Source organism: Scardinius erythrophthalmus, assembly GCF_964197995.2.
Source record: "Scardinius erythrophthalmus genome assembly, chromosome: 12".
In the NCBI taxonomy this organism is placed as follows: domain Eukaryota; kingdom Metazoa; phylum Chordata; class Actinopteri; order Cypriniformes; family Leuciscidae; genus Scardinius; species Scardinius erythrophthalmus.
The window spans coordinates 34,366,178-34,393,675 of record NC_138232.1 but is presented as its reverse complement, the minus strand read 5'-3'; the positions used below and the strand labels follow the sequence as shown (position 1 = coordinate 34,393,675).

The following is a 27,498-nucleotide window of genomic DNA, read 5'->3' as shown; positions in this document are numbered from 1 at the left end:
CAGAAGGCAACCAGATACATTTAATAACAAAATTGTGTTTTTCAGGCTTTTCAGATTCATTTACTGTACATTTTTTTTCATACAATATGAATTTCTTTCAGTCGGGATCAGGCTGAAATTACATCCTGTCGCAACAAACAATAAATTAGTTTAACTGCTCCAGCTCTTTTATGCAAAAGCAGGCAAACTTGACGAACAACACTGATCCTAGAAGATCTACGGTGTTCTTGTAGCTTAAAAAACCCAAACATATCATGATGGACTTGACAAGCTCATTGCATGATGATAACAAACCAAAACAGATTATAAAATAGGAGCAGCTTCATTGTACAAAACATTTCTTTTAAATCATCAAGCTTAAAGCATCTAAGTTCTTCTAAAAGCAGTTTCCACCTGAAGTCTGAACATAATCTAAATATAAACCACAAAAATACATAGTCAAGTAAAAGAGTGCGCTCTATTAGTGTGTCAGACTGTGCGTTTCGACATGCGAAGTTCATTAAGTGTCTATTTAAGGGATAGTCATCGGTCATCCTTTACTCACCTTTATATTGTTTCAAGCCTGTATGCCTTCCTTTCTTCTGTGGAACATGAAAGAAGATATTTTCTAGTCCATACAATGGAAGTCATTAGGAACTAAAACTATTTGGTTACCAACATTCTTTAAAATATCTTCTTTTATGTTCCGCAGATGAAAGAAAGTCATACAGTACAGGTTTGGAACAACGTGAGAGTGAGTAAAATGACAGAATGGTCATATTGGGTGAATGATCCCTTTTAGAAAAGAAAGAAAGGCACATTAAGTACATTCCCTGTTATCCTCTACATCAAGTTTACAGTTATAATATTTTGGATAAACGATTAATGGATTAGTACTGGATAACCAATTACTTTTACAGGCAAGGTTTTATAAGAAGCATTCTGAAGTGGAGCTTCAACCGTTCATGAATTTAAATAAGGGATAAAACGTTCAACATTCAAACAAGTGCTATTACATTTCATTATAATCTTTAAAAACCCTCTTGTTGAACCAGAGCCAATGCAAATTCTCAAAACACTGTACAAACCCCAGTTAAGACTAATTAAAATAACTGATCTGTATACAGTAACACAATTTGTAATACAATAACATTGTAATACAATAATGTAAGAAAGTAACACAATAACATTGCATACATTCAACATAATGTCATTACTTAAAGTTTGAGACAAGATTTATGAAAAAGGAAATGATAGAAGTTGAATATTTTTTCCCACTAGAACATTACAAATGACTTGAAATGAGTGAAATAAAACAACAACAATAAAAAGTGTGCAGTGTAAAACAGCAAAATTCATATAGTGTATCATTTACCTCAGAAGACACCCGGAGCCCTTGAATCTCACTGTGTTCAGTAGCAAATAATCTGCATGAATAAAATGGCACAACAGAAAGCTAACAGGATAAAGCTGCTCAGAGAAACATTAAAAAGACAATCATGCTTTCCAGTTCACACAACATGGCACTGCATGCATTAGATAAAAAATATATACTCTCAAATACACTCTGAAATATTTTTAAAGAATATATTCCGCTCTAATAATATCTTTTTTCATTCGAATACATTTAAATAAGCATGCTAAAACAAAAGCTTTACAAGATAAAAAAAACAAAAAAAAAACGAGTGTAGTCGAAGGCAGCCAGACGGTAGGGTGAGTTAAAGACTAGAGAGGATGTGCTTGTGATCTGACCGGAGTGGGCACAGCGGTCAGAGCTTTTTGGTGTTTATCCAACTTTGTGGTGGGAGCTGTTGTCTGGTGGATCTTTTGGTGTGTATTTGGGATTCAAAATCCGCCTCCACTGCGGTCGACCGTGACAGGTCCTCTCAGATCCAGCCCCTCCTCTACCGTCTTCATCAGGATAGCCAGACGACTGTCAGAGATTTGGCCTCTCTGGACCGCACTCATGAGCTGAACCAATCAGAGAGCAAAAAGAGAGGTATAATCAAACAGGTGATGGTAGACAGAGACATTTTTTTTAAAAGATTTAGGCACAATTTATGATACCATTATTGATGTTAAATACACTTTTTTATGATTTTGAAAGAGCTCTTTAACCACAAGGATCCAATCAATTCCCAATGGACAAAATCAAGCCCCGCCCTACATTTTTTCCTTGTTTGAAAAGCCGTTTCACTCAGATATACGTCAAAATAAGAAATAAAAGACTATTGCAACTTCCGTTCCATGGCAACAGAATATTTTGCATTTATATACTACAATTTAAAATATTCTGTTGTCATATATTTTAAAATGTAATTTATTCCTGTGATGGAAAAGCTGAATTTTCAGCATCAATACTCCAGTCTTCAGTGTCACATGATCCTTCAGAAATCATTCAAATATGTTGATTAGCTGCTCAAGAAACCTCTCATGAAAACTTTCAATGCTGAAAACAGTTGTGCTGCATTAGAGAAATTAGAGTAATATTCTTTAAATTTTTAACTATAAATCAATGTCTACTGTTTTACAAGTGATCACACGGGGACGTTGTGAAGTCATGACAAATCGGGTCCTCCCTTGAAATCGGGCCTCTATCAACTGTCAGTTAATGATTATACTAAGTACATATGAACAAAATTAATTTTAAATATGTATAGCTTACTGTATAGTGCATAATTAAACAAATTGAACATAATTTCTTTCACTTGATAAACTGTTAATTAATCAATAATAATAATAACAATAGCCTATTAAGTGAATAATTCAACATCATTGCATTCTTTTTATAACAAATATTTGGACATTTAACACTTAATTTAACATTAATTTAATTCCATTAAATATGATTGTGAATACATGTAGGTTAAGTGCAAATGTGTGTATAAACTAAGTTATCAGGCTAATAATCAGGTATCTGTATGCTATGCTGGTACATACGCTAACTAATACAGACATTAATTGTCATTACAACGTAGTTCAAACAGCATTTATCACAACATGATTTTGTAGGAATTGTAATCAGGCGTAATTTAAGCCAATGGTATTGCATGGGGTCCTAACAGAGACCTGGGCTGCTTTTCTCGTTTCTTGCTTTTCTCTTGTTTGGTGTTCAACACACCACGGTTTCCGTTTAAAAAACATTTTGCAACTTTTTGTCGGGGCTGAACCCCGACAAAAAGTTGCAAAATGCTTTTTAAACGGAAACGGTGGTGTGTTGAACACCCTGTTCTGATGACGCAAGAGTTGCAGCTATGGCAGCTGAGAAGGCCATTCTTTGTGTTCTTTTTGAAGAATTTTTGGAGCCTGATGAAATCGGTATAAATACGTGTTTAATACTGCAAAATACGCTCAATGTTACAGTCACTGCACTTGCCGTCCAGAATAAAAGACAACATCCCAATCAAGTGAAGGGATTTGTGGAAACTGTGGTTCCTAATTATTGTGATCCAACATTTGCCTCGCATTTCAGGATGAAAAAACTAAAATTTCAGGTGAAGGATAATCCGCTTCTTACCTCGGATGATGATCTATATTACCATTTATTTTTATTGTGAATATTAGGCTTATCATTATTGCTGATCACTGTTGATATGCTATATTTTTACTATAAAACTCTTACGACAAACATGTCTTCTAATATCTTCGATTGTTGCGTATACCGAGCTGCAGCGGACACATTTGTAAGCGACTTTACTTGGACCCATTGTGCGAGCTGTCTCTTTAATACCACGTGGTTTATATACATGTTGCTTCTGATTGGGCTGACGTTTTTGACACACCCACCAAACAAGAGAAAACATGTCTCCGACCCCGTTGCACACCGTTTCCAGGAAACATGTCGTTCAACCCGGAAACCGTAGCAAAACGTTGCGCACCGGTTTGAGCTTGAATGTGCCCCTGATTTTGAAGGGAGGGCCTGATTCGCCACCACGCCAGACCTCTGTGCTCCAGTGTAACTTCTCGCCAACATCCCCCATGTGATCGCTCGTATGACAGTAGACCGGACGCATATTAGTATTTTTCTTACACACACACCTATCGTTTCGCTTCAGAAGACATTGATTCATCCACTGGGGTCATATTGATTACAGTCACGATCGATCTGTGTGGTTTTGTAAGCATCGAATGAGCAGCACCCATTCACTTACATTATATGGATGGAATACACATCGGGGATGGCATGAGGACGAGTAAGCGATGAGAGAATTTTCATTTTTAGGTCAACTATCCCTTTAAAGGTTACTGGTTTAAACCCAAGAGAGGGTGATTATTACTTTTAACACCTTTCTACTTGAACCATATTTATTAAACTAGTTGATGTTTCATTATGGTGAAAAGTACAGAATGGTGCTACTCATTATTAATTAACTGAAACTCTAGAGACACCAGATCGACTTCATACTCATTCTGATGAAGGTACGACATTTCAGAGCTACTAATCACTGTGAACCCGTCGGCTTCTGACAAAACATGGATGTACAGACATGTAGATAACAAGCACTTTTATTTTCGAGGATTTCACACCTACAACTGCCAATCCTGCCTGAAAACCAGGGCGACACCAAGACAACCTGTGGTCTATAAATAGCTATTATTACGGCTTCTAAGGGTTCATACCTGTAAGAACTCGTCCAGTTCCACTTGTCCGTTTTTGTTGAGGTCCACCTCGTTGAGGATCTCGTGGAGGGCGTTCTCATCAATCTGAATGTTGAGTTTCTAAAAGAACACAAATCAGTGATAGAATCAGTATCTAAGAGACATCAGAGAAAATGTTAAGGGCTGCATGAGAACCAGAGACAATGAAAGCTGAGCGAATGAAGGCTAATAAGAAACTTAAAATCATATTCTTTGGAGATAAACATGTGCTCGATTTCTCCAGCAGCATTCCTGTGAAACAGTTGCTCTCCATTCTACCCACCACTCACAGTAAAAAAAAAAAAGATTTTTGCACAAGCGGAAGATGCAATTACTGGTCATCTAGTAAATTAAATGCATGTGTGGCCCTGTGATAATCCAAAAGAAATACATTAGATTTTAGAATCACTAATATTTGTAATGTTTTTGAAAGAAGTCAGGTTGTCTAACAGTAGTATCCAGGTAAGAAATGCTACCTAGACATTGAATAAAGTAATCAAATGTAAAATAGCGCATAATCCTTGTATAAACCCTTATTAAAGCTACTAAACTTATTCAGTCAAGAGCAGCAAGTGATTATCTCTTGATCTTTGTTGTTTGAATTAACATTAAGGACTACTGTCACTTCAAGAACTAATGCAGGGATCCAAATACGATTTTCTTCCAACTGTTTATTTTCACTTAAGCCTGCACTTGGCCTACCGTGATTAACTACATGGACGTTAGCCAATCGTGTAAGAGGTATCGTATCAAAAACTCTTCACAGAAAGGGTGAAAAATGATCACGAAAAATTAAATTGCCACTTTTTAGTGCTAAAAACCTTGACTTACAATATTAACTTCAGGGAAACAATGTTATATGTACAGTATATATATATATATTTAAAAAAAAAGTTAGATGTTGAATATGGTTATTAAAAAGTAATGCTTGCTTAAAACTAACACTTTTTAAAATATTATCATTACATTTAGATTATAACTCACCTCTAGCACTTGCTGGACATCCAGTGTTGTGATAAAGCCTTTGCTCTCCTTATCAAATTTGTAAAAGCGCTTCTTATACCTGTTATTCATAATAATCACAATATTAGAAGAGTGGGAGATGTATGCTTTTGTATACACTTAAACACACACACACACACACACACACACACACACACACGCACACGCACACACACACACACACACACACACACCTTGCCACCTCTTGGGCATTAAGTGAGATCTCTGAAGTCTTGCTGAGCTGCTCAGAGCGAGCTTTATAACCCATCTCCAGGTGCAGGAACTTCTGCGCTGCTTCCAGTTCTTCCTGTAGACACACAAAACACACAGTGCATAACTTTCCAAAGGATCAAATGGATACACAAATGGGTAAAATTGATTTTGAATACATTATTTATTTCCCCTGATTATTTCAGTCTGATCGTAACAGTTTGAGCGGCACATGTTGTCACGGGTGGCTGTAAAAAGCGTACAAAGACAAAGGAGATCAGCAAAAACAATTCAATAAATCTAAAAGGCAAGGAAAACTCAGGAAACAGAATTACAAATGTAAATACTGACAAGACAGGACAAAAAACTGAATGTTCATGTTACAGAATGCATGCTTTGCAAATAGACTGTTATAGAAGGACGGAGAAGTTCAAAACTAAATAGACCATTTAGTAGTAGACGTCACAGTTATGTGACTGCAGTTGTGTGTGCAATTACATTGCACTATGGTGGAGGAAAAATAATGGCAACAAGTGGAGGAAAATGAGTGAGATCCACAGAATAAGGAAAAAAATCTGTTTTCTTGTGCCTTTAGATGTTAGAATCAAAATACAAAAAAAAAAAAGACAATCTTCATTTGTCTGGAATACCATTTTTCAAAGATGCACTTTGAAGCTAAATGAAGATGTTTATGGTTACAAGCATTAAACGTACATCCTGGACTGATGAAACCTGTGATGAGTAGTTTAATATTAAAGCATGAATTTGATGTATCTACACAATATTCACCTACTTTGTGCAGCTCATAGAGGGCATAATGTATTAAGCCTAAAGTTACAGCATCAAATATTTTAACCTATAACATTTTACATAGATTACATACTATAAACCTATAATATTTTTATCTTGCAAATCTGACTTTTTTCCTTGCAAATGCGAGTTAATATCTCGCAATTCTAACTTTCTGAAAAAAAAAAAGTCAGAATTGCAGTATATAAACTTACAATTCTGTGCAAAAGTCAGAATAATCAAGTTTATATCTCGCAATTTAGATTTTTCTTCTCAGAATTGTGAGATATAAAATAAATAATTGGGAGAAAAAAGTCAGAAGTGTGAGATAAAAACTCGCAATTACCTTTTTTTTATTTATTATGTGGCGGAAACAAGCTTCTATAGACTGCTACTACTGAACTGTCACTTTCTGCCGCCAGGTAGGCTCCGCCTACAAAACATGTAATCGCCATTTACAAACACAGAAAGGGTCTATTTTACCCAAAAGCGAACTCACAGTTCATGTCAAAGTGTTGTTTCTCATTTTATGTCTGAGGAAGGCATTTCAAGTCCTCAAGGTGCATCAATCAATCAATCAATAAAGGGTGGAATATGAAAATATTCATATAAAAGAAAATTCAAACATGTTTTATACAGCTGAAACACTGCAACATGAACGTTCCTGCAATGCACAGGCTGAAAATACTGCCTTGCATGATATACCTGCGCTGTATCAAGGCTCCCAGCAGAGCATTGTGTCGGTGTGCGTGATGGGTGTGGAGCACCTGCATTGTGAGCAGATCTAAGCGCTGAACTCATGGGAACTGAACGGTATGATCGTTGCTATTATTAGTGCTTCTGTTTATCAGACAGGAAACCCACGACCAACAGGCAAAAGCTTGAGTAACTCTATCACCTTCTTACAAACGCACTACACACACACTCCCGTGAGCACAGACGTAATAGCCATAGTCATCTAGAGGTGTTGTGCTGGGCGTTCATTTTACAATTGAATTGTGTTCTTTTCCTGCAGTGGAGACTCCTTGTTAGAAAGACTATTTAAGAGTCACACTAACAATAGCTGAGGTCTATTATTAACTGTTACCTAAATTAACCTGGCTGAGACCTTTAGCTTTCGGTCAGGAAAAAAAAAGTTGCGTTCAGGGCGAGGGTAGCAGGTCTGTACAATCAATTTAGGAGATACATTCCATACATCACTAAGTTCATACATACATCATTGCCAAAACAAAATTTCAGATGAATTTGAATTGTGATAAGAATTCATTTACACTCTAAATGTGAATTTAAAGTGGATTCTGTTTTAAAAAATCCACATAAAAAAGCATGGCGAGTCTGCATTCGAAAGAAATATACCATGATGTAAATGACATACTTTCTTTTTCTGCTCGGTCCACTGCAGTTCTTTGCCCATGATCTCAACGATACGTGGCAGAGCCTCGTCTGCAGCCTGAACGTTCAGAAAGCCCAGTCGTGTTCGACGAGCAATCACATCGATGGCTGTACATGCATACTCCTTTATAGCATACTGCACCTAAACCCAGACAGAAAGCATCACTTTCATTCTAATTTATCTGCTGTTTTAAAAATCAAATTGAAGACTTTTAAGCACAAATAAAATTAATACCCATGTTCAATACACAACAAACACAAGGAATCTCAAAATCAATCTTAAATCTTAGATTCTAAGCAAATACAGAGATGTTTTATTCAATATATACGTGTATAAATGTTTTGATTTGATTTATGGTCTAACAACACAAATTAGAGATAGATCCATATTGGATTTTGCTCATACAATAATAATTTGGTCATCGGATGCTTGGTATGATTCTTTAGGGTCTTCGTGTAAAGTTTGTAACATACTTTGGTTAAAATTCCTCAATGGTGTGTAAAACAACACCCTTTTTACCTCCTCAAAAACAGCTCTGTTCACAGTGACCCGTTTCAGTGCACGTGTCTTTAAATGATAATGAGCAACTCTCCTCCGTGGGGCGTGTCGATACAAGACATGGCATGGCAACCTGTGGAATGCACTCAGAGAGTTCTCGAAGAGTCACGATTGCCATACCTATTAGGGATACGCAATATATTGGCAATCATATTGGCAATCATATTGGTACAGGCCAATAGTAGCATTTAAAATGACTGTCTGAAAAGGGAAGCTGATAATAATAATAATAATATCTGAGTTAATAATGTTCCAATATGGCAATATGCTAATATGGGACAGTCTGTCAGTCGTCGTGGGCGGAGCATGAGCAATATGACATCATATTGCTCAGAAAATCCAAACGGCTTGATTATTGAGAGTGAATGGATTTTTTTCATTGTATGGTGGTTGTGTCCACACACTGCAAAGACACATTTATATGCAAAAAAACATATAAAAGTGAATTTTGCATCTGATGACCCGTTTAAAAACTATTGTGCCGATACTAGTAAAATGTATATACTGAAATTGATAAATAATGGTTGTTATTAGTCTTTTCTTTGGCCCACAGAGAAGCCACAGTAGTTTACATTGAACTAAATGCCAGATACATGCCAGTTTATTGTGTAACGAAAATTTTGATAGTTTCCAGAAAAAAAAGGGTTTTATGCATAATGCAGTGCTTTTAATTATAAACAAGCCCGAAATACATCGGGACTCTTTTTTTGAAATATCAGTATGTTACTACTCCCAGCTGCTCATTCAAAAAGATGAGGGAGATTAAATATGCACTCTTACAACCATCTACAACTTATTAATATATTAAGTAAACCTTGAAGTAAATATTGTCATAATTCATATGTAGATATGTACATTCAGAGTAGATCATGCATTGGACTAAATGCAAACTGCTCTGAAACCACAAGCCTGTAGAACGTGCATATTTTAAGGCCTCTTAAAATGGTAATTAAGACTTTTCTTGAAACGTTCAAGATATTTAAGACGTTTTATGACCTTAAATTTCAAACGGAATTGAAGACTTTTTAAGGACTTTTAACTGTAACATTATTAGAAATAGTTTTAAAGACAATCAGACTTCTATGTATTTTTAGGTTGACTGCATAATCTGCTTTTTTAATATGTTAATTTTTTTTAGATTAACTTAAAATTGCATTTAAATCTTAACACTCAGATCCTCCTTACATAAAAAAGCTTGTCTGAGAAAATGGCCAATGTCAACAGTTGCTAAGGTAGAATTGTTCAGCAAATGGTAAATCAGAAGTACATTTTTAAGTTAATTAGAGTTTCAGAGTGCTTACCTCACTCTCTATGTAGGGAAATTCAGACACAAGGCGTTTCCCCAGAATAGGCCATCTCTTGCCTGTCACGTGGGCCATCTTAGCTACTTCAAACGCTCTTCCTCCGTAGGTGGCTGCCAAGTGCTGGGCAACCTGTGAGTTTAGAAAATAAAAATGTTATTCCTTAGGGCTTCATTAACTGTATTAACCACTTGTAACTGGTGGTGGGAAGTTACTTTACAGGAAACCCACTGTAACCATGGCTAGTCTAAGATTTTAAACATGTTTACTCCCGCTGTAGAGATGTTTTCTTCATAGTTCTTTAACTAGCTTATGAACTCCTATGCTTCGTTAAGCATTCTGACAAATAAACACGACCCCGTTTACATCGATTCGAACTCCTCTTTTATATCTCTCACCAAAGGTCAAGTGCTGTCAAAAATATCTGCATGCTGACCTTTTTAAATATGCTGGCAAAACAACATCCATGGTAGCGCTACGGCTCCATCAAGCTCTCGCGCTTCCAAACATGGGTTTGCCAGACTTTCTCTTCCCCACAGAATCATGGGGGACTGAAGCGTTATAGAGCAGTTGAACCTGCTCCAAAGAGCTCTGACTGGCAGAATGCTAAGCAGTTAGGCTTCAAAACCCACCTCGTTTTCCAAGCCGTAGTCTTGAACCAGGCGAATGTACAGGGTGGGGGTCCAGTCCTTCCCACCCTCCAGCATCAGACCGACCGTCCTGCTGGGCCCGGCTGAGAGGTTATGAGCCTTTATGGCCGCATCAAGTGTCTCCTCAGCCATGGAACGATAGGTTGTCCACTTCCCACCTACAGGAGACAGAGTGTTAGAACAAAATTTTATACGACCTCAGTGGAACACTTGTCAATAACCCAATTGCCCGATTCCTTTTTTTAAACTTATTTTGTTTTATTATAATTTTTGCATTAAAAAAGAGTGTTTAATGATCAGAACATACACTACTGTTCAAAAGTTTAGGGTCAGTAGGATTATTCAAAACTGATAGCAAAGACTTTTATATTGTTACAAAAAAAACTTCAACACGTAAAGTGTTCTTTTGAAGTTTGCTATTCATCCTGAAAAAATATTATTAAGCAACTGTTTTCAACATTGATAATAATAAGAAATGTTTCTTGAGCACCAAAATCAGCATATTAGAATGATTTCTGAAGGATCATGTGACACTGAAGAGTAATGATGCTGAAAATTTAGCTTTGGCATCACATGAATAAATTACATGTTAAAATATAGTCAAATTGAAAAGTTGAGTTATTTTAAATTGTAATAATATTTCACAATATAACTGTTTTTACTGTATTTTTACAAAAAATAAATGCAGCCTTGGTGAACATAAGAGACTTCTTTTAAAAACTGTAGTGTATTTAAACTGTACTGTATTTTAAGAGCCATTCATACATCAATAATTTCAAACTTTTTCACACTGTACAAATCCAATTAAACCATTCTTCAAGGAAGAAAACATTTCTAAGAAAATGGAGACCAAGGCAGAAATTATTGGCACTGACCAGCAATGGTGACGAGTCCGCTGTCGCTGATGTTGACGATGTGGTTACGACAGATGGACTGTGTGTCTTTGGAGCTGGGGTCGGTGACCAGCGGACGAATGCCACTCCAGGCCGCCAGGACATCCCCTCGACGCACTGAGAACCAAAGAAACCAGAAACGCTGACAATCTCTGACAGCTGAAGTGTGTGTGCCGTGTATCTGATTGACAGGGCTACAATAGGCTACGCTATTGTGTGTCATACATGAAAATGACAGTGATGTCTGCAATAAAAGCTATTTTGTCTGATAAATGACCACAGGGGAACATGGAAAGCGAGATTGTCCGTAAAAACTTGAATTGCTTTGTGACTTTGTTAAACCAACAAACCATTACTAGAACATCATGTATGAGTCCGGAGTCAATTTCCCTATTGTGGTGACATCCCAAGCATTAATTATTAAGAGGGAGTTGTGTATCGATCTGCGGTACACCTGCCACTGTAATATGCAGGTTGATATTTCTGAATGGGGGAAAAACATAGACAGCACTCTCATTATCAAAGGGCATCTCTGAAACATTTATGACAAGGCTAGGGAGCTCAGCAGACAGCAGACTTGGGAGACCAATAACACACACACACACACACCTCGAGTCTAAATGAACCTCAGCAATAGACCGCTGGGCTGTCGAATGCATTCAAGTAATCTAATTCTCAAGGGGAGAATTCAGTCCATTTCCAAGCTGTGGAATGCACTCGGAGAGTTCTCCAAGAGTCACGATCGCCATACCTATTAGGGATACGCGATATATCGGCAATCATATTGGTATAGGCCAATATTAGCATTTTAAAATTACTGGCTGAAAAGGGAAGCTGATAATAATAATATCTGAGATAATAATGTTCCAACAGCAATTTGTCTGTAAACACTTAAGGGTTAGTTCACCCAAAAATGAAAATTCTCTCATTACTCACTCACCCTCATGTTGTTCCAAAACTGTAAGGCTTTCGTTCATCTTCGAAACACAAATGAAATTTTTTGATGAAATCTGAGAGCTTTTTGTCTTTGTTGTTTACCACAACTGATGTGTGAGTTGATGAATGTTTATATGTGAATAAAAGCCTAAATTCATCATTTACAGAGATTGTGTCTCTTCAGAAAATCTGGAGTAAACCGTTTGATTCATATGGATTCGTTTTATGATCTTTTTATGAACTTTTTGAAGCGTCAAAGTGGTAGTTGCGTTTGCAGATCGTATTGGTTTAGAACGACATGAGGGTGAGTAATTAATGACAGAATTTTCATTTTTGGGCAAACTAACTCTATAAACACAAAATTAAATGTAGAGTTCACTCTGTTTGTACATTTGTACATTGTTGTTTTATCTTTCTAGGGTGTTTTTTCCTCACCGCACGTTTACTGGTTGTCTGATAGATTTTCTGTAAAGCTACTTTGAATGACATTTATTTAGTAAAACTTCCATGCAATAGAAAATAAATTTGGATCATCATATTTGGAGTGTTTGATGCATATTTGGTTAGTTTCGATTCAGTTTTTCACTTTTCTAGATTGGAGCTTTTCTAGATTTAAAAACTTTATAGATTTATATCTGCCATCTAAAACATAAAACAATTATTGGTAAAGGGTGCCTTCCCATACGTTTACCCTCCTTTACATTGATAATTTAATCAATCAACTGTTTAAAGACATTTTTGAATGAGAATATATATTGGATTTTTTAGTATCTATTTTTTTTTTACTTAAAATGTCTGTTCATCTCTGCAATCATCCCTCTCTCTCTCTCTCTCAGACAATATCTCTACTTGAGGGACAAACAACATCTTGCCACAAAACTGTCAGTGTGACAAATATCCCACAGTCAAAAGCCTTTAGCTGCCTTCAGTAGAGCAGTTCAGTCCAGCCTCAACCCTCCATCCAGAGGCAAGGTCTCTGTGTCACTCCTCCATCGCTCAATCCATCCTTATTCTCCATGATCTGCTTTATTCACACTTTCAAACAACCCTCCCAGGTCAACAGAGTCGCCCGGTCACTCATTCTTGCCCGGAACAAACCCTTCCACACGGCAGCCGTCACATTGTGCTTTTTGAGTATACATTCTGTTAAAAAACAGACAGCCAGATGACTTTCTACAGTAGCTGAAAGACAGCAGCGCTGAATGAGATAACGAGGCTCAACAAACTCCCAACAATCAGAGAAAAGAGGAAGCATTTTTTGCGAAGGGAAAATTAGTTATGAAGCTAATCAATCAAGCAATCAAGCCGCATCCACGGCGCTTTGAACAATTAGAGGGCTGCGCTCAAAAATCAATACCTCTGCTTTCAGAGGGAAACGCTTTGAGTAGTTATCAGTCCCAACTGGTTACTCAACTCAACACAACCAACACACATGCATGCAGAAATGAAAGTCTCTGCGAGGCTTCTACATTTGGCTCCTCAGATTTTTGAGTCAAGTGGATTTTTTCATGCAACTAAGAAAATAGTTATTTGCATCTTTCTTCATTAAGCTGCACTATTGAGAAAATGTTTATCTAAAACACTGTGGCAGAAATATTTCATTCATACACAACGTTCAAAAGTTTGAGGTCAGTGCAATTTTTTTAAAGCAATCAATACTTTTACAAAGACTTTTACGTTGTTACAAAAAACTATTAAAAATAAATGCTGTTCTTATGAACTTTCTATTCATCAAAGAATCCGTTTTCACATAAACATAAGGCAGCACAATCATTTTCATTTTCAATAATAATAAGAAGAAATGTTTCATGAGCAAAAAAATCAGCATATTAGAATGATATCTGAAGGATCAAGAGACACTGAAGACTAATGGATGATGAAAATTCAGCTTTGGCATCACAGGAAAAAATGACATTTTATAATGATAGTGCATGTACAAATTTGGTCAGTTCAATTGAGTCACACCTTCTGCAGACTGTTTGCTTTGAAAAAAAAAAAAAAAACATATCATGTTGCTCAATCCTCAAAGCTCTTTTCCATACAAAAATCTGACTGCATTTCCTGTTGCCTTTCCATAGTATTTTTTTTCCATACTATGGAAGTCAATGGGGTCCAACATGTTTGGTTACCCATATTCTTCAAAATATCTTCTTTTGTGTTCAATAGAACAAATAAATTCATACACGTTTGGAACAACTTGAGGGTGAGTAAATTATGACAGAATTTTCCTTTTTGGGTGAATTATGCCACCTCTAAAAAGACTGAAAAGTCACAACAGAGTCTCAGAAAACAGACCTTTTACAAGAATAGTTTTAAATTAATTTCTTTTTCTCTCTTCTCTCATCATTCGCCATTTCTTTTCCCCAAAAGTACTAAAATAATGACTACTATTGCATTTTTAAGGCACCCCAGGAAAATAAGGTAAAACATGTACCTAATAGACATCATACTTGATTGATTACATTAAGAACTTCAAACATGTTTGAATTCCAGGTTTCCTAAAATGTTGTTGAAATACGCAAATTAGACATTATAAGTAATTAAATATGCACTCATTTGCATACATTTCCAGTACAAAAATCTGAGCATTGAATAAAGCCAGTTTCTAAAATCTTGTGTCATTTTTTTGACATATTAGAGTCAACGGTTTTACACGGGGGATTTTGGATATCTCTTTTATCACTAAATCTGCAAATGCTCTTAAAAATAAATGTTTACCATGTTTTTAAAATCAGTCAAATGATATATGAACTTCAGAATATAGATAGGAAAAAAAACAGTGTTTTGCCTGTAGTGTCTTCCATTAAAAATATTGTGAGTTTTCCTTTTGCTCTAGGTATAGCATTGTCAGCATGTCACGTTTTAAGACCATTCTAAAGAAAAGGCACAGGCAGGGTTATATTACCTTCTACATCAGGGCTGAGGTAATTGCGGACTTCGTTCAGGATAAAGTTGATGTCCTCCTCCATGGGGATGGGATGGGCTGTGACTTCAGTGGGCGTGTCTGTCGTGCCGGCGATAGTCATCTTCTCCCAGGGCAGGAAGAATATGACACGGCCATCACTGGTGGCGGGGTCTAGCAGACCCATGTTGTCTGGGCTGTAATTGGGAGGAGGATACAGATGTACGTCATCTCTCTCTGCACTGTCAACACCATTTAAAATACACTGGAGGAAAAAGAGGTAGAATGAGTTTGAAGGATTCAGCGAGGTACCTGTAGTATCCAGGGATGACAATGTGCACTCCCGCACTAGGCTGGCAGATGTTGGGAGTTTTCTGGTTGTCCATTTTGCGCAGTGAGTCAGTGAAGGGGCCGGTAGCGTTGATGACACATTTGGCACGAACGTCAAACTCTTGCCCTGTAAACGGCAGAGTGAGGTGTTACTCTGAACTGTGCACAGCTGACTTGATCCCAGGGGTCATTTGCTAAGAATGGAAGACGAATCTCTTGATAAAAGGACTGTGAGCAAAAAATGAAAAAGGGTCACTGAAAGGTGATGAGTTAGTGCTGGTTTGTGGGAAAATTCATCTTTAAAAGAAAGCAAAGATTCAACAGAGTCTACCTGTATGTAGACTTTACATTAAGATCTCTGTCAATATTTTGATTATTTAAATTGGTCATGGTGCGGTCACATTTACAATTTCTTGGCAACTTAGCAAACCAGTCATTTAAATAGGAATCCACTCAATCTAAAATTTCACGTGAGGGCGAAAGACTTACCCACGCAGATTTCGCAACGGGTTCAAGTTGGTCACGTGTATTCGTCGCGTCGACCAATAGTGTGACTTCAGAAGTGACTTCTGTTTGAGCTTTGAGCTTCATAAATAGTGACATCATTGACAATACACTATGTACCTTTTTTTGTCAGTGAAAATTCTGCAAAATTTCGCTAATGTGACCATACCTTTTTGTGAATGTAAGCTCTGAATGTAAGCTTTCTTGCACTAAAATAGATCATTTAGCTTTCGTTCTGGGCGAATCTCACCTGTGATCATGTCTCGGCAGCGGGCTCCACAAACTTTCTCTTGGCCTGTTTGCGGATCTGGTTTCTTTAGCAGATGAACCACCTCTGTGTAGTTAGCAATAGCAGCACCATGACGGGCCGCTGAAAGAGCGATGGCCAGGTTCATACGGGCGTCGTTGTGCTGTCCTGAAAAGAGACGGACAGTACTTAAACTTAATTCAAATAACGCTAAGTATTAATACTATTCCTAAAACTAAAAGGAAAAACATTTTTGGCAGTACATTTCCCCATATAACTAGAATCTCTAAAAATGAGTTTGTCAGATTTAGCACATTTTTGTACAATTGCCCCAAAATTATAGCCACACACACACACACACACACAATATATACTTCTATTGTTTTTATATACAGCTAGTTTAAAATACTATAACCTAACCTTAACCCTAAAAGAAAACTTTCTGCATTTTTACAATTTTTTGTTTATGTACTTTATTTACTGTTTTTAAAAATTAGCATGCCTCCAAAAGGAGGTTTTGTCAGATTTAGCAAATTTCTGGGTACAAATTTGTCCCCAAAATATGGTTAAGTAGGTACACAATGATTTACTGTACATGCCGAGACCACTTAAAGGGATAGTTGAAAAAAAAGAAAATTCTGTCATCAATTACTCACCCTCAAGTAGTTCCAAACCTGGATGAATTTCATTCTTCTGCTGAACACAAAAACAGATATTGTGAAGAATGTCTGTAACCAAGTTGATTGGCCCAATTGACTTCCATAGTCTTTTTCCATACTATGTATGGAAGTCAATGGGGCCCATCAACTGTTTGGTTACCGATATTCTTAAAAAATATCTTCTTTAGTGTTCAGCAGAAGAAATTCACACAGGTTTGGAACTACTTGAGGGTGAGAATTTTCATTTTTGGGTGAACTATCCCTTTAAGACTTTGCTTCATGACTGCAATGTTTGAAGTGGTGTGACGGTGTTCAATGTTGTTATAGGGTCATTCGAGGCATTTAAACAATTTCAGACACATTTGAAACATGAATTACAGGAAACCTTGAAGCCAACGCGATATCACTCTATTACGGCAACTAAAGAGCTACTAGAATTAGAAAACGCCTCTGTGTTCTCGATGCTAAAGAACCAGAGGGATAGGTAACCCACGTAAGCATGTCTAATGCTAACACATGCTCGGGGCAACTCCACCAGACAATAAAATAATAACACAGGCAGGAAGCCTGTTTAAAGGGCACACTTCTCAAAGAATAATGTGCAGTGAAGGAACCAGCATGCTTTGTTAGAGATCCCATGAACCTGCGCTCTGGGTTTGCGCTCACGGCTGTGCGCTCAAATCATGATGCGGGAAAAACATCCGAGTTGAGAAGGATAATGCGCACATAATGCATGTTGGAATATCGTTAATATCACGTAAGAGGGCGAATCGCAGCTCACATGGAAAGCTCTGTCCCGCAGCAGTAGATAGGAAACGCTCGGCTGAGCTTGAATGTTTATTAGAGTACAGCTCGCAGGTACGGCGAAAAGAGCACGGCTTTTGTGCTGCGAGCGAAATTATAATGAAATAAAGAAAACGTGACATTACAAATGACTGAAAACGCAGATAAGGGAGTTTTAGCATCAGATTAGATTAATAAAAAAGACCTACAGAAAGAATGAATGACATATCATAGCGGAGGAAGGATGTGACAGGCGGCCGTGCACGCGGATGAGATAGTGAAAGAAAGAAAAGGGAGAGAGGACTCAAGGAGGATGAGGGACGGGAGCAGAAGAAGCGATGCGAGTAGGGGAAAAAGAGAGGGAGGAAGAGAAATAGAGGGAGGCAAATAGCGACAGGCAGGCTGCGATCTCCAGCGGAGAAGGTCAGATTCGGAAATGTCACGGCCGTGATTGTTCCAGATTGAATAATTGGAGAGAAAAGCCGGCTGACAACCCAGGGGAAGGAGGGATGGTGGGGAGGGAGAGGAGGAACGGACGTGGGGAGAAGAACGAATAAAACCTCTAAACTGTCATTACAATCGCTGGTTTTCGATTCTCCGCACACACACACACACATACGCAAATGAAGGGTCTTTTTAACGGCACGTAAACACGCGGCGGCAGGGAACAGAGCATCCAGACGTCTCTTCGCCTCTGTTTCTCACACAGATGGACGCGATGTGACAGATCGCTGCTCAGATAGCCGCCGCACTCCCCCAGAATATCAGCTGCCCGCGCACCCTGCGAGGGACCGTGTGTAGCAGTGTGGGCCAAATGTAGTTTGACAGGAAGCACCGGAAGGCAGGGGTGGAGGGGCGGGGCTTGCGCCGCTCCGGACGGGACCTTGAGTAAAGGGGACACATTCTGCACACCCAGACTAACCAGGAACATATGGAAGTTTTGCCTGGTGGCAGCCTCGGGCGCAGACGGGCCAACAGAGACACGGGCACGATGAGCCAGTGGCGGTTTTCCAGAGATTATGCAGGAATGTCACATGACAAATGAGCTTGCACTTATTGCCGCACACAACGACAAATGACAAAGGTTATTACAAATAATGAATTGATCACAACTTTTAATAACTGCTTTAACAAGCCTAAATGAAATGAATACATGATTTGTATAATCTTAGAACTGTACATTTATTCTATATAGACATTATTTGGACACATGCTTAGCAAAGGCAGTAATCAGAAATGTTTTTATTGATTTAAAGCGCAAAAAAATTATTCCTCTCCTATTTCTCGCTGTCATAGGCTAGACCCTATTTAGCAGGGGCGTCTGCGCTCTATTCCAGTGAAATCACAAAATGAAATGCAATCAATAAGCCACTGTTACTGATATGCAACTACTGGCAAACAAATGCGAATAATATATATATATATCTCAGGGTGTGAATCTATAGGTCGACAGCAATTCAATTCGAAACACAGCTCAATCCGATTTGATTGTTTAAAGGTCACATATGTAAATAATTAAAAGAGAAAAGCAATATCAACTAGAAGATTGAAATGTTTATGGAAGCAATGATACCAGTAAAACAGAACTTTTTATCTAACGACAAGGTTTCCATGCAGGTGAAAGGTCCCCCCCCCCACATAAATGTGGCATTATGTATTATTGTAGTATGTACACGACTATTCAAAAGTTTAGAGTAAGACAGATTTTCTGAAAGAAATGATTACCCATATTCAGCAATGATGCATTACTACGATCAAAAGTGAAAGGAAAGACCCTTATACTGTTACTAAATATTTGTATTTCAAATAAATTAAAATATCAGTTTCCACAAAAAGCAGAACAACTGTTTTCAACACTGATGATAATAATAATAATGATAAATGTTTCTTAAGTACCAAATCAGCATATTAGAATGATTACTGAAGGATCATGTGTCACTGAAGACTGAAGAAATGCAAAAAAAAGACATCTTATAATAGATGAAAATAGAAAGAATTATTTAAAATTGTAATAACATTTCACAATATTACTGTTTTTCTGTATTTTGATCAAATAAATGCAGAGCATGAGACTTTCAAAAATATATATTTTTTTAAATCTTACCGACCCAAACTTTTGAACTTTTTATAGAATTAAAATTAAGTATTACAAATTAAATTAATTTATTAATTACAATTTAAAAATATAATATACAACAATTCCAGAAATCAATTAATTTTTAGTATTTTAAATTGATTTTTGGCTAGCAGAGATTAGAAAGAAAAAGAAGTTGTGCATAGTTACACCTCAGCTCTGAATTTCATATTTTTAGATCACACTCAAGACTGAAATCTTAGATTCGTTCCTGCTCACCATCATAATAGACAATGGCTCCCACGAGTTTGTCTTTCTTCAGCATAGGGAAGAGCTCCAGTGCTTTGCTCTTGCTCAGGACATAGCTGCTCTTCAGACAGTGTGATCCGGCAACCACGTCGTACATTTTAATGCCGGCCCAGTAATACGGCAGCTGCCACCACCTGGTTAGAACATGTCCAGTAACAATGACACACTATTACTCTCTGTTTCGGTTGACAAACATGGCTGAGAAAAATGAATTCAGCAAATGCACTCACTGCATTTAAATATACAAACAAGGATTTTGTGAGTACTTCGCTGAAAGAAAAAGCTAGTCAAAATGGTTCACCAGGCGGTCTGTTTGCTGGTCTTACAGGGGTGACCAGTTAAGGCTGGTTTAAGCTTTTTTTTTTTTAGCTGGGTTTATTACTAATTAAAATAGATATGGTTGAACATGGGCAAAATTGGATTTGTCCAAGTGCCGCCAAGTCATATATAGCACCTTGTGACATTTGTTTTATGTTTAAGAAAATCTGACAGGCAAATGATATAATCTCGAGGTTTCTCATTTCTGTGACCCTTTCACACTTTTCTGGCTGCTTTAAATATCAGAGCAAGACATAAATGCCACGAGTAATTAGTAATGATGATGGTAAGGACAGGAAGATCCTTTAAAAACCCAGAATGACAAGGGGCAGAGACTGAGGAGGCGAGAGGTTCAGCATTGATCCACACAATTTCCGAACACCGACTGCTACGGGTGACCATATGAAAGGTTTGATGACATTTCTGTGAACTTATCAATGGATTTAAATACAAAAACTGTATTTTATGCATCTAGGATGTCTCCAGATTTTCTCTTTAACTTTCTGCCATCTAAGCCCCATACTGTATGTCCCTTCGTTTTTTTCTCTGTCAGTGAAGAGTGTGTTTATTGTCTGACTTTTCTGGTTGACTGGTTTTCTTACTTGTAAACAGGAAGCATTATGGGTAAAGGTGCAGACAGGTGAGGGGCGATGTCCAGCAGATTGGCACGTTCATGAAGAGCCTCTTTTACCATCATGTACTAAGATGGCAGAAATAAATCTGTTAATCAAAATGTCTGGGCTAAGAGAATTCATGTACACATATTTTCAGGGTATACTTGAGGTGTAAATGTATGTCATTTATGTTGTAGAACAAAACATCAAGATTTGTTCAATTCTTAATGATGTTAATTTAGTCATAATTTGAAGAAACCCTACTCTAAAAACCCATAGGAAATTTTCAAGTCGTTGAATTATCTTCATTTGGAGGCTTCTGACAACAAATGTCGATACATGCAATTAATATAAATATGATCTTAAGTCATTTTACTTCCTTTTAAATACTTAATTATATTTGAAATAAATGTTATTTTAGAATCATTGAGATACTATTATAGTTTTCATTAACATTTTAAATGAGAAGTTTAGGTAATTTTTTTTTTTTTTTACATTTATTAGTTAAATATGCCTGCAAAGTTTTTATTAATTTTTATTCCAGTTTTAGTTTTAGTTATTTTAGTACATCAACTTAAACTAAATGAAAATAAAAAATCAGAGTTTGTGTATATTTTATTTACATTTTATATATTATATTTTTTTATGCTTTTGGTAACCCTGCTTTAAATATGCAGTTTTTAAATTTGGCCAATGACCGGCTCTGACTGCAGTCATTTTGAGTTTAAAATCTGAGTGCTGTTATTTCCAATTATAATTTACACATATTGAAATAGCTGATGGTCAAGTTTTAGTTATTCATCCTCCGGACTGATGCCTCAGATCTGCAGCTTCCTACTAAATGTTTGTGCTTCTCTCTGTCTGTCTGATAGTTGCTCAAAATGTCACAGTGGTGGCGTAAGAAGCCTTGCAATCCTTCTTCTAAATATTAGGGGCAAATAGGGAAAAATGGGGCCTTCACCTGCTCATAATCTAGTTTCATGATGGCTTTCTGCAGATAGCGGACTCCTCCGTGAATGAGCTTGGTGCTTCTGCTGCTGGTGCCCGATGAAAAATCGCTCCGTTCTACCATGGCGGTCTTCAGATCTGGACGAGGGGGCACAAAGACAGGTAAGGAACAGATTAGACAATGCACTGGCATTTTAAGACCTTATGGTGCCAAATATTTAGACTGCAGCTGCTGTCATTTACATTTGGCTTTCTCCACTCTCTGTGAAATCACAACATGCTTATTGCACCCAGGCACATTCTGTCTGGCCACCAAAGCTAAATACAACATCTAATGAGAATAAAAAATCCTTGAAAAATCCAATATAAATCATCACCTTAAAAAACAGTAAAAATGTGTATGGATCCATTTATTAATGGACTGAAACTGACCTGCACAATAAGCACACTAATGCACAGTTAATATAAGTACAGTAGTATTGCAAAACTTTGTCAAAAAAAGCACATACTTCGTGTGACAGCATCTAAGGCACATCCTGAGCCTGTGGCTCCGCCACCCACCACCAAGATGTCAAACTCCTCTGTGTTTCGTAGTGATGAAAGCTGTTCCTCTCTTGTTGGGAGAGCATCTTTAAACGGCACCTTTAGCTCACCCTGCGCCTCAACATATGCTAGCCGGGCCTGAACACATCCAGCAGGTACAAAACGAAAAAAGAACATTGTGATAATGTGCTCATATGCATTACAATAGGCTTTAGGCTCTTTAAACATACAATCCAGAATTGATATTCTATAAGCTTTACTGTGCAACTGCATGTAAAATTGCAGTCTTTCCCAATTGTAGATTGAAACCTTTCAATAATTCATTCTTTTCTAGACTGATCTTTAAAATAATAATAATTAGATGTAAATTAAACAAGTTTAATTAGATTCATTAAACAAGACAATTACACAGATGTCTATAAATGTACTAGTGAAACACTGAACATGCACTTTTCATAATAATCACATAGAGACAACATAAAATATATTTGATGAAACATTATGTTAGTCGCCATGCCAAGACAAAGGAATTAAGTGGGATGCATTATTGGTAATCTTAAATTAGTGTTGAGATCTAGTTCAGTTAGTTCAGTTCACATCTAGGTTCTAGTTCTAGTTTTACTTTTTAAGAGAGTTATAAGCATTCATGACATGGTCACTCATTATGGCAATTTGCACTGTGACCTTTCATTTCATAACAGACAGCATTATTTGATATTTTATCGTTAAGCTTGATATCAATTTAGGTATATTTAAACTCCCAAAATACAACTGCTTTTTTTTGATAAATCTCCTTATCAATAAAAGAAAATGGTCACACTTCAGTTTGGGGAACACATACTCACTACAACTTTGGCTCAGTAAACTTCCAATTTACCGCTTATTAATAGTTAAGGAAGTTCTTAGTTAAGTTTAGGTATGGGGTAGGATTAAATGGACATGATCATAGTCTACATCCCCTAAAGGGATTATTCACCCAAAAATGTCAATTCTGTCATCATTTACTTACCCTCAAGTTGTTCCAAACCTATATAAATTTCTTTCCTCTGCTGAACACAAAAGAAGATATTTAGAAGAATGTCAGTAACCAGACAGTTTTTGGTACCATTGACTTCCATAGTAGGAAAAAAAAAATACTATGGAAGTCAATGGTACCAGAAACTGTTTGGTTACTGATATTCTTCCAAATATCTTCCTTTCTGTTCAGCAGAAGAGAGAAATTCATACAGGTTTGAAACAACATGAGGGTGAGTATATGATGACAGAATTTTCATTTTAAAGTGGAGTGCTTTAAGTACTAATAAACAGCCAATACGCTAGTAATATGCATGCTAATAAGCAACTAGTTAATAGTGGGAATTGGTCCCCAAACTAAAGTTTTACTGAAAATCGGAATTGTTTTTGTAAAGTCAAACAGAGAAACTGACAGTATGAAATTGTGAATGAACAGCTGCCAATCTATCATTCACATGAAGGCCAAAAAAGGTCTCAGACGTAAAATTCAAATACAGAAAAAACAAGCCTAGGTAAAACAAGGTGTCGAGAGCCATGATGAAAGGTTTTTTTTTTTTTTTTTTTGCATTTGGCCTAAATGATTACATCAATCTGCCCCCAAAAGCCTGTAGGGTCCATTTGACTTGCAAATGACCAAATGAGCGCAGGCATTTGCAATTTAGACAGTAATAGCACGTAAAAACAAGATTCAGTAATTAGTGTCTATTTCCAAGGACAGACATATTTAATATATCCGCACACTATTAAGAGAGGCTGTCCTGCAATCAGGACAAGTGCATGACGGAAACACAGAATTTCATGCAAATACGCAATCGGCCACCGCAGAGTGATACTTCAGCAAGAGTGTAACAGTGCCCTTGCCATAGAGCAGACAAACACACACACACACGCTCAACAAATTAACATCACAATCCCAAAGATTAGCATCTGCCACATGCATGATTGCAAGCAATTTTTGAAAGAAGATTCGTTCTTTCTCTTTTGACTTTTGCTTACCCATTTAGGCTGCATTGAGATGACACGAGGGACAAATAAACATAAATAAATGGAGAGACATCAGAACAAAAGTTTGTGTCAGTGAAACGCTTAACATGGGATGCAGATGAGACGTGAAGAAGGTGATCTGATTGACTGCTAATAAAGTCGTTCATGTTGGTGACATCTGAGAAAAGATCTCTGCAAATCATATCAGTAAATTGAAAATTGACCGTTAAGAAAAATATCTAACCTCAAGATCTTCAATAACTGTTTTTTTTTTAAACCAAATTAATCGTGTAGTTACAATCTCCATGGCAACCACGTCCTTGAAAGTGCATAATTCTCTCGCTCCCTGGAGTTTCATTGGGATTGGAACAGTTGAGATGCAAGATAATGGACAAAATGGGTTTGGGAAGATTTAAATAAATGATGAGAGAGAAAATCAGGACTCCCATTGCTCTTCAAGAGTCTGTCTTTTTTTTCTTCATTTGTTTCAGAAAGCCTTGTTGATTATCTTAATCTACTTGACCTTCCGTTATTTGGTATAGCGTCTAAACAGACGAGACCCCTGGGGTTCTTACTAGTTTAAATACAGACAGAACATGGTGTGTGACACACTCCCTGATGGCGTGAATGGGGATCAGATTGTTCATGATTACATATTCAAGAGAGATCCTTTAAACAATGTGTGTATCACTGTTCAAGTGTAATCTCCCTTTAGCAAACAAAACCTGATTTTAATACGGTAGGGTTTGGAGTTTGGAGACCTAAGGGCCAAGGCAATACCTAAAGGTACAAATGAGATTTGTAAATGTATCTGGATGTGCTAGGTTTAATCTTCATAAGATTCGTGAAATCTGTTGCATGAGTTTGTTGACCACTTGAAAACATAAACTTACAAATAGATATAAATTGATACAAAATACAAGGCCTGAGCTGTACTGTTCTATGTGAGCCGATTAAGATGTATCTTTAAGGTCGTGTAAACACACAGAGAGAGAATTCCTGTGTCAGGACAAGACATGCTGCCGTATAGATGGGTGTGAACAGCTGTGCTCTGTGTATTCTGCACTTTAACACTATAACCTGTAGGAGTCACTGTATGGATGTGAAATGTGAAAATAAAATTCTTGGTATTTGTCAAAAGAATTGGCCAATTTAACTTTACATTCAGACAGAATAAGACGGACTCAGAGCAACAACATCAGTGCCATTTACTGTAAATACATACCTGATTCTTCCTGTATTCAAAGAACTGTGATAGGCTGAAGGCTGTTGCTAAGGCTCCGCCCCCTATAAGGGTTCCTTTCACAGCCTTCCTGAAAGCCATTGATCCCTGAAACAGATTTAGAAGATTGATGAATAAATGCTTTTTGAAACATCCAGAAAACATAATATCTTTTTTATTTGTCCAATATTGGGTCTACAGAATTTATCTGCCTCCTTTCTTGAAATTAAACTTAATTAACTTAAAAAGTTCATTTGAAATATAACAGAAAATATAAGAGAGAGCGCAAATAAACATAAACCTGCAATTCTGGTAATGAGGGGGCATATACATTATATAAGTCAGTCATATTGAGAAACTAAAAAGACAAGAAAAACAAAGCACTGACTTCCCGGTCACATTCACTGACCTTGGTATGATATAAAACAAAGCCCGTAACAGTTGCTCAGAATCTCCCCGGTGTTTGTGTCAAACTCACAACTGTCAACTGTCCAAGTTCAGTTTGTGTAAATGACTACTGTATGAATCCTAGAACTGACAGGTTCTGGTGAAGGTCAAGGTAAACCTATAATATCTCGACCTGATGCTCCGGGTAGGGATGCAAGTCATATCACTACATGATACTAGAGGAAGTGAATGAGTCATTTTTTACTACACTGTTTGAATTCACGCCTGTCCCGCATGGCCTGTTTATGGCCAACCACGAGCAAGGGAGAGAGAGAGGAGCCACAATGTCTGAGAGGGATCTTACAAGTTATTATTTCACCAGGTCGTATACGAGAATCAAATGAATATGAGAGTAGGCTTGAGTGTGAACATTTAGACTGATTCTGGCCAAATTCAATAACATGTTCAATGTTTAAAACCCTTCATCAAGTCATTTTCATTTTATTAGAAAGAAAAGAACAGAACACATATCTTAAAATCAGCAGTGAGACTCATGTAATCTATGCAGTCCATCACATGAACCTACACTGACATCGAGTCAAATCATCACCGATCGAATTCATTGCAAATACATAGTACGATAATCGATAACATAAAGCAAAGCCTACAGCTATGAATTTTACTTATGGTAATGCAAATATTTTAAGAACAGCCTACACACACTATGGGCTGGAGCAACAGTGGGTGGCTCGCATCCAAGAATAGACCAACGAACGACGTCAAATAATACAGCAAAAAGTATGGCGAGACCCCTGGTTTTTACTTACTGATTTTGGCGCCGGTGATGATGATGATTTCTAAAAAGGAAAATCATGGACAGTGAAGGTATCAACTGTGATGTTACAATGTTTCTGATTCAGGAATCCAGGAAGTACAATGACAGGAAGTATTTGACAGACAGTTGGCTGGACAAATCAGTTTAGAGGATTCAAAGCTCTCGTCCAATCAAATTTAGGAAGGCGTTTACAGACGTCTAATTGTAGACGCACTTGGAATAGAAAGGCGTTTTGTAAGACCATCATTTATGAAAGAGGGACGGTGCACAAACACACCCAAGACACTGTTTAACCCCCAGTATTCTACTGTTTAACTGGGAGATAATTTAGCAACACATTAATTTAGATTGTATTGCCACATGTATTGTTATAACATATGTGTAGCCTGCAGCTAATTTACTTTCTCTATTATGTAATGTTAAACAATAGCTAAACTGAGGCACTAGGACTGCAGTAGGACTGAGTGCATTTTGGA

The 27,498-nt window shown here is 37.1% G+C and overlaps 1 protein-coding gene across 1 annotated transcript; it reads right to left on the bottom strand.

Moving 5' to 3' along the window:
- gpd2 (glycerol-3-phosphate dehydrogenase 2 (mitochondrial)) lies at window positions 1-27,125 on the bottom strand. Its single transcript, XM_081381691.1, has 17 exons — window positions 27,015-27,125; window positions 25,804-25,908; window positions 22,547-22,718; window positions 22,051-22,175; window positions 21,078-21,175; window positions 20,128-20,291; window positions 16,336-16,500; window positions 15,564-15,708; window positions 15,255-15,448; window positions 11,396-11,530; window positions 10,503-10,678; window positions 9,871-10,002; window positions 7,994-8,152; window positions 5,814-5,926; window positions 5,602-5,680; window positions 4,600-4,698; window positions 1-1,950 (listed from the first exon to the last, which is right to left on the bottom strand). The coding sequence occupies exons 2-17, from the start codon at window positions 25,900-25,902 to the stop codon at window positions 1,825-1,827; spliced, it is 2,181 nt and encodes a 726-aa protein (XP_081237817.1). The 5' UTR covers window positions 25,903-25,908; window positions 27,015-27,125; the 3' UTR covers window positions 1-1,824.
- Between the last annotated feature and the right edge of the window lie 373 nt (window positions 27,126-27,498).

What these genes read in the sequence shown, in the direction of transcription:
- gpd2 (XM_081381691.1), bottom strand. Translation starts at nt 25,902, where the DNA reads ATGGCTTTCAGGAAGGCTGTGAAAGGAACCCTTATAGGGGGCGGAGCC. An exon ending in TGAAACTAGATTATGAGCAG is followed by an intron (nt 21,176 to 22,050) that starts GTGAAGGCCCCA and finishes CTGCCATCTTAG; the next exon opens with TACATGATGGTAAAAGAGGC. An exon ending in AGCCATTGTCTATTATGATG is followed by an intron (nt 16,501 to 20,127) that starts GTGAGCAGGAAC and finishes GTCTCTTTTCAG; the next exon opens with GACAGCACAACGACGCCCGT.